This window comes from Ascaphus truei, chromosome 5 (genome assembly GCF_040206685.1).
Source record: "Ascaphus truei isolate aAscTru1 chromosome 5, aAscTru1.hap1, whole genome shotgun sequence".
Classification (NCBI taxonomy): domain Eukaryota; kingdom Metazoa; phylum Chordata; class Amphibia; order Anura; family Ascaphidae; genus Ascaphus; species Ascaphus truei.
The window spans coordinates 77,486,046-77,493,901 of NC_134487.1; the positions used below are offsets into that span (position 1 = coordinate 77,486,046).

At 39.6% G+C, this 7,856-nt stretch overlaps 1 protein-coding gene across 33 annotated transcripts in view; it reads left to right on the forward strand.

Moving 5' to 3' along the window:
- NRCAM (neuronal cell adhesion molecule) overlaps positions 1–7,856 on the forward strand; it is a 258,232-nt gene that overhangs the window by 198,297 nt on the left and 52,079 nt on the right. For all 33 annotated transcript variants that reach the window (XM_075600041.1, XM_075600049.1, XM_075600055.1 and 30 more), the window contains 2 exons: positions 2,769–2,953; positions 4,229–4,360. In XM_075600041.1, the coding sequence (XP_075456156.1) occupies positions 2,769–2,953; positions 4,229–4,360 (317 nt within the window). The remainder of the gene's footprint in view (positions 1–2,768; positions 2,954–4,228; positions 4,361–7,856) is intronic.

The window sequence follows — 7,856 nt, forward strand, 5'->3', positions numbered from 1 at the left end:
AGCTGCTGATATATAAAGAAAGCATAAGAAATAGAACAGAAGGCATATATTCAGCTTCAATATATCCATGAATAAGAATAATGACAGCTCTTCAGATGAGTCTTTTCAAGGCTGGTTTAACTTTGCACTCTGATCTTCTTTATTGTCATAGCAACGACTGCCTCATTTGACAGGCTCCTTCTTTCAAAGACACAGCTATGTCATGAACAGTGTGGTGTAGAAACATACCATACAAGCAGTATTTGTCTATACTGGTGGTTCCTTGCCTTTTGTACAGTACATTGCACTCCCTGCTAGTAAATATTTTTTCTGCGAACCCCTAATTAATCAATCTGATTGGCTACTCATCAGACTGTTGCTAACAAAAAAGTTTGACCAATCCCAGGCAGCATAGAGTCTTGAGCTCATGGGGGGAACACAAGCTTAATAAAGTCCCAACCTGCACCTTAGTGTGTGCAGAGAGCATGGATGGTATAGCTGTCAATTTGCTGCCAGAGTTGCCAAAGTCACGCCCCACAATACCCTGCATGCAAATTATTGTGGGGCGTGACTTTGGAAGCTCCTGGGGTACACTAAGCTGCCGTTTGGGGCCCTACTAAGTGTGCCGTCCCCACACAGGCTCAGGAACCCACTGTATTTAGGGTGACCAGATTTTCAAAAGTAAAAAGCGGGGCACTTAAACAAAATTATTAATAAAACCAATCCCTTAAACAGAAATCTTATAATGGTATTTGTCTAATAGCGTCCCCATTTATGGTGTATTATTGATTTATTTGAGTTTCCTAATATAAAACAAACTCAAGTGTAGCAAAATGACGGTTTGCTTTATATTAATACATCGTTAAGAGTTTACCAGTATATTTAAAATGTTTACTCTTTGATATTATCAATCACATAAACACATGTAGTGCCTATTTTTACAGTTTTAATTAAGTGTGTCCAAAAATAAGTGAGCACAAACAGGGAAAAGCTCAAAATCGGGACATTGGAACGATTTTGAAAAAATTGTTGGGACACAGGGACATTTAATGAAAATCCGGGACTATCCCGGCTAAACCGGGACGTAAGGTCACCCTTACTGCTTGGGATGATCCATTTGTTTTGGCAATCCCCTTTGAGACACCTCACAAATGCTGTGTTGGAAATCACTGGCCTATAATCATATAAATTAGGGATGGAAAAGATAATTTTCAAAATATTTTGCTGAAGATTAATTTTCCTCCCCTCCCCCCCCTAAAAAAAGGAGCAGACCTATCAGCATGTGCTGGTTATGTGTGAGTCTCATGGATTTGGAGTCTTAATCACTGATTTTAACATAAGAAGTCTCATACTGTAGATGTACGTACTGTAAGTGGTGTTTTACTGCAAAATATTTGTAATTTTCATCACGTAGCCCCGAGCCACCAGATCTCACTGATTATGGTCACTGATAGTTGTTGTCTCCACAGAAGTTATAGAGTAGACAGACACTTGACATTTGCAACATGTAGCCTAAAGTTACAGTAGGATGGATAGACTGTAAGGAAACTAACTGCTTGGTGTTGTTTTCTATACAGAGCTCTTTCTTCATGAGCAATTAATCAAATTTGATCATTCAGACAATCTGTGCATACAGAGCTACATTCTGTTCTTGGTCATTTTCTGGCCTTTGGAGCCATGGCTTGTTTAATACAACTGAGTGACGCGGTCTACCATTTTAAATTCCACACCATTGATTTAAGGCTCATGTATTGCAGGCACACACATAAATAATATTTTCATGATGCAGTTAATTGGTCGTTTTTATGTAGCAAGAAATTGCAGTAGACACTTTTCAGTTAGCTGTAGTCCAACATCATTTATTCCTTGCTTATGGCCTGCATGACAACATCCAACATAAACTGGTATTGTGGAAAAACTGAGACGTACTATACAAAAAAATATCTGCAGATCAATAAAAGACTGGATTTTTATTAGCAATCAGCCTTATGAAGAATTTTTGTGTAGTGTGTTTTTGTTTGCTAGATTTTATATTTAGCACAAAGTCCACAATCGTTAAAGAAAAAATACACCTTGCAGCTCATTATACTGCAGCGTTTACTGATTTATGGTGCCTGGGAGACTGCTTAAAGGCTCAGTGTTTGATAATATTTTCCAGCTATGTTGTGGAATATTCAATAAGTGAATGACTAGATTACTTTGGGTGCACTGTAAATTATTTTTATATTATTTGGAAGGATGCCCAGATTCTATGTTATCAGTTTTTAGTGCATACGTTTAAATATATTTACGTCATTAAAGGCATAGTATATTAACTAGAACATTATTTTTCGCACCATATTTTTCTAATAACATTTGTTTAAAAAAAGGTTTACACATATACTGAATATTTTATTTAATAATCATGTTCAAACATTTAAAACACCAAAAATACTTTACAGTTTTGTAGATGTACAGTAGGGCATCACTGCCCAAAAAGCTATTATGATCTAGCAGATAAAATAACTTTAAAGATAACCAGGCAACTCTTTTATTTTCATAGAGTATGCTATTTTTCTTTACATTTGCCAATTAAAGACATGTCTGTGATAAGGCGTATAAAAATCTGTATAAAATAACGTTGTGGTTTTTTTTAATGGGCAAATTATATAATTTACATGAACTATTAATGTTTTGCTCATTTTAATATACCCGTTCCTCGTTTTTAAATAGACTTACGGTCCCATCTTTTCATAAATGTATAATTGTTTTACTCTGGGTTTTAATGACCGATGTGCTCTACTTTCCAGGCCTACGCCAGAAATCCGTTGGAGTAAAGAGAATGCAGAGTTGCCCAGTAAAAGGGTATTTTATGAAAACTTCAACAAAACCCTAAAGATAACTGATGTCTCAGAAGCAGACTCTGGGAAATATAAATGCACCGCCAAAAATCTTTTAGGTTCCACTCACCATATCATAACTGTTGTTGTCAAAGGTGGGTATTTGGCATCGATTAACAACGGGACTGAAAAAACAAGCTGACTGTTACTACAGTATACCAAAGCTTAGCTTTGCTTTGCACAATGAAGGCGATAGAGGGAGTTGGGGGTATGATACCTTTTATTGGGCCAATAAGTAGTAGTAGTAAACATTACACATTCCCTTTCTTCATAGATAGGGAGTTGCCATTAATAGTTGAATAAAAAGCAACATGGAATAGAGAAAAGGAACTCAGCAACCGCATTCAAGACGATAGGAAATGACGGTCAGGAAAAACCGTCCCGTGTAGCTATCCGACATGCATATTCCCTGGCATCTCAGCCTTGATCATCCTACATTTGAAACGTTCTTTTTTTTTTTTCCACCCCCGATCAAATTCTCCGGCTCCGTCAAGATTTATTGAGCTCTATAAATGGAGCAAGGCTTGGAAATCCCTTTTTCTTCCAGCATTTATTATCCTTTTTTTTGTGAGTAGTGTTGGAGAAGAAGCTGGTTGCCATGGTAATGAGCAGCAATGCTTTCTATTCTTGTCCAAGTGATTTACTCCCTTAAAAAAAAAAAAAAGGCACAATGCTTCCTAGGCTAACAGTGGTGCAGTGTGCACGGCTTCTCCTTGTATAAAGAGAAGGGATTCGCAAGTCCCGTAATTGAGCAATGTCCCACAAGAAAAGGGGCCCACAGGTAGAGAGACACACAGGGTGTGTGAAATTCTTCCTTGGTCCTGGAAAGTAGAAACATATCTCCGTTATTTACATCAACATTTCATGTCTAGGCTCCCTAATCCTTATTCATTTTTTAACCCCTTCTCTGCCATAGAGCCAGCAATGCATGGCACTGCCAGTACAGGGGTTAAAGGTGCAGTTGCACTTACACACTTTTGCACTACATGTTGCATCTATTTTCTATCTCAAATGTTGCATTCTGGGTCAGCCCTGTTGCTGCAGTTTGACATTTTCATTTAAATTTGAAATCTTCCAGTAGATTAAGGTTATGGAAAAATGCTTATTATAAATGGATATTGGCTAGGATTTCTAAAGATGGAAGCTCCCTGATAGCTGCAACTTTGGAATCCTTCGCTTATCTAGGTACAGTAACAGCCACAATAGAAGCAGAATGTAACACATGGCTTGCACACTTGACCAAATATCGGCAACCTTTAATTTTCCTTAAGTCCAATGTACAATACGACCTGCAAATGTGCCCCAATATTTATGGGTTTAACACTTTATTTATGATGATTACCATAGAAAATAATATTTTCTTTTTGTAGCTGCACCGTACTGGATAACTGCACCTAGAAATCTTGTAATGTCACCAGGAGAGGATGGAAGCTTGATTTGCAGGGTTAATGGGATTCCCACTCCAAGAATTACATGGCTAATCAATGGGGTCCCCATCAACTGTAAGTGTACATAAAGTATTGCTTTTTTTTCATGTCCACATCTTAAAATAGCTCAGGATGACTTCAATAGACGATAATAATGGTGCCTCTCATTTATATAGCTTTAGATTCAAAACGCACATTTTATACCCTGTACAGACAAAAAGGGCCCCCTTTTGTTTTTTCATCATATCTTATATAGTTCTTGCTCAATCCCCATGAAAATGTGCACAATTGTAGGTCTACGTAGTTTGACACTATATAAGAAGCACAATGTAGAGCCAGGGGTCTCCAAACTCAGTCCTCAAGTGCCACCAACAGGCCGGTTTTTATGGATATCCCTGTTTCAGTACAGGTGACTCAGTCTTTGACTGAGCCACTGATGAGCCACCTGTGCTGAAACAGGGATATTCATAAAAGCCAGCCTGTTTGCAGCCCTTGAGGACTGAGTTTGAAGACTCCTGATGTAGAAAATCAGCTAAATTTATTAAAGCTGAAACACTACGATTATTAGAAAAAGTTTGAATTCAAAGTGTCTGTCCTTAATGTCCTCCTCCTGCTGGAGCATACACCGAAGATTACGCCGCTGGCCATAAATTAATCATAATTCTTGCTTTGTCTCAAGCACGGGCTTATCTTCTTCTCTAAACACCTTTTGTAAATATATTTAGCCGGGACATCCCTTACCTCCGTAGAAAGCTGGTTTCATGGCTCGGGAGGATCAAGGGAAGTTGCGGCGGCCAACTTGCGGTTGGCGCAGCGTGTGTACCAGGGATAGTGTGTAGCGCTGCTGTCATGTTGCGGTTGGCGCCGCCGGAAGGAGAGAGCCAGCAGACTAAGATTTTTCTGCCTTCCGTTAGTGACAGTTGCAGATCTCAGAGTTCTGAGACATGTGAGGCAGTTGAACTGGAGCCGTGGAAGGAGGAGGTAGTGTCCAGGGAGCTAGTCAAGCTTCCTGGACTAGGCAGAACCTCACCCTTAGGCCCCAGGCATTCCCTCACTATAGCTAAGTATTGTAGGGACCCCACAGCATAGGGACTACCCCTGTAATGAGATACTCCAGCGAAGTAGGACAGCAGACTGTGAGTGAGTTACTCCGGCTGGAGGCTGCACCGCTTGGCGACCCGGATGTGAGGTGTGAGGGGCTTGGTGTCGGAGACCCCGCAGCGTGGGACCCAACCCCCATCTTCCTTGGGAGCATCTCCTGGATACAGGCCTGTACCAGGAAGTTAGACGTGCACCAACGATACACAGGGGAGGGTAGCGCTGCCCTCATATATCATTTGGGACAAGGGAGGTTCTGATGGACACTGGGTTCTAGGTGCTCAGGGCACTCTAAGTATTGTGAACATGCCCCATATTGTATTGTTATTGTGTTATTATTGTCGTTATTATTGTTGTGTTACATATTATTATCTTTGGGGTATACTATGGGACCATAGTAAAGGAGTATGGTATACCCTGTTGTGAGTGTGTTTATTTTGGGTATACCATATAGATATACCGGTTCTGTGAGGAGTCATCCCACCTATGCTGGGATACTCACGGGTGGAGACGCTGCACCCATTCATCCCAGGTTCCCCAGGAGCGGAGGCTAAGGCCCCCCTGTACGCTTAACAGGTAGCACCATAGCGCATAATGCTTGCAGTTTCCCTTAGGGGTAGGGAAGGGGTGTTACATTTGGAGACGCTGCTGAGATTATGAATATTAATAAAATATAATTGAATATATTATATATGTATATAATATATTCAATTATATTTTATTAATATTCATAATTTATCCTCAGTATATTGACATCCAATAAGGAATTATATAGTCACATTTAATAAGCATTATCCATTTATTGTTTAGACACGTTTTACAAATATATCATTACAATCTAGCGCCATCTTATAGCATTTTTTATATATATATATATGTGTGTGTGTGTGTGTGTGTGTGTGTGTGTGTGTGTGTGTGTATGTGTGTGTAAGCCAAATTCATATTCATATGCAACCATATAAATTGCTCCTCATTTTATGGATGGCTAAAAATGGAAGCTGAAAAAAACATGTTTTACTCAAATTTTGTTTCTGCCAGAACTATAAACAAACTAGTGTATGCATAGCCTTTCTTTAACATTTATTAAAGAACACATATATAACACACAGAGAATACCGCATCCAAGCCTGAATAAATGGTACCCAGAAGCTAAATATGAGCATAAAATATGCTCCAGGGATAAGGGCAATATAAAGACAGTAAAAAGATTCCCAAAGAGAGCACACGGGTATACCAGAGTAATAATAATGAAAAATGTATTGATAGAGCAATAAAAACAGGGGAGAAAGTGTTTAAAAGGAAGGGGACTCCTGCACAATTCCTAAAAGGGACGTGGGAATGCTGGACTCATGGACAGTGCAAGATAATCAATACTCTGCTTAAGTCCCCATATGTCAAATTACCTAATGTGAACACAAAATCACAAATAATGACTGGATACAAATACTAACAAATGGTCTACGATGGTAATAAGGTCAATATAAAGGACAGCAGTGACATATAATGTAAATAAATGTCAGAGACAGTAAGAGAGTCCTATGGATATACACAGTCACCAAAGAAATGGGGGAGATCTTGCACACAGGTGTAGTGTAGTGGAAACTACAAACATTCACGCCAGAAAGTAAATGTGTACTGAGACACAGAGTAGCAAAATTGCTGACAGGATAGAAATGTCTCCAAAAGATCTATAATGAGACACTGTTCAATATATTATCCACAATCAACATGTAGTAAATGTAGAGTAACTTATCTCAATCAGAATAGTGTCCATGTATAGTATATAATGTAAAGTCCAGGATACATCCCTGCATTAGCATGCAGTATGCATTAAATACAGAGTATCCTGTCTCAATTAGAACATAGTCCAGATATGATGCATAGTATAAAGTCCAGGATACATCACCACAGTAGAATGGCATATAAGCTCATATAAGTCCCTGTATCAGGAAGAGGTGTCCCCCAGCCAGGCTCCCAACTCCAACGCGTGTTTCAACGCGTGTTTTAACGCTTGTCTTCTTCGGGGAGTGGAAATGGTAGTGAAACAGCAAACTTTAAATAGCAGCTCAGGGCTTCATTTCGCATCAAAAGTAATGTCAAAAAGCTGATCTCCGGTATCCTCAGGGACTCAGCCAATCAGGTGGCAGGGGACGTGTTCACCAACAAAACACGGGAGTCATAGGCAGTCAGGTCATTAGGCGTCCTCGTGTTAGTTACCATGGTGACACACGCTACATTATGCTGATCTCTATTATCCTCGGTGACTCAAGCAATCAGGTGGCAAGGGGCGTGCTCACCAGCATATCACAAACATCATAGGCAGTCACGTGGTTCGGGTGTCCTCACGTTAGTTGCCACAGCAAACCCAGGCTACATTATTGTCCAATTAAATACAGGCTAGAGTACAATCCCATCATGACGAGAGTAAAGATACACACCAAAACCTCCCAATGGCCATAATGACCGGATGCCA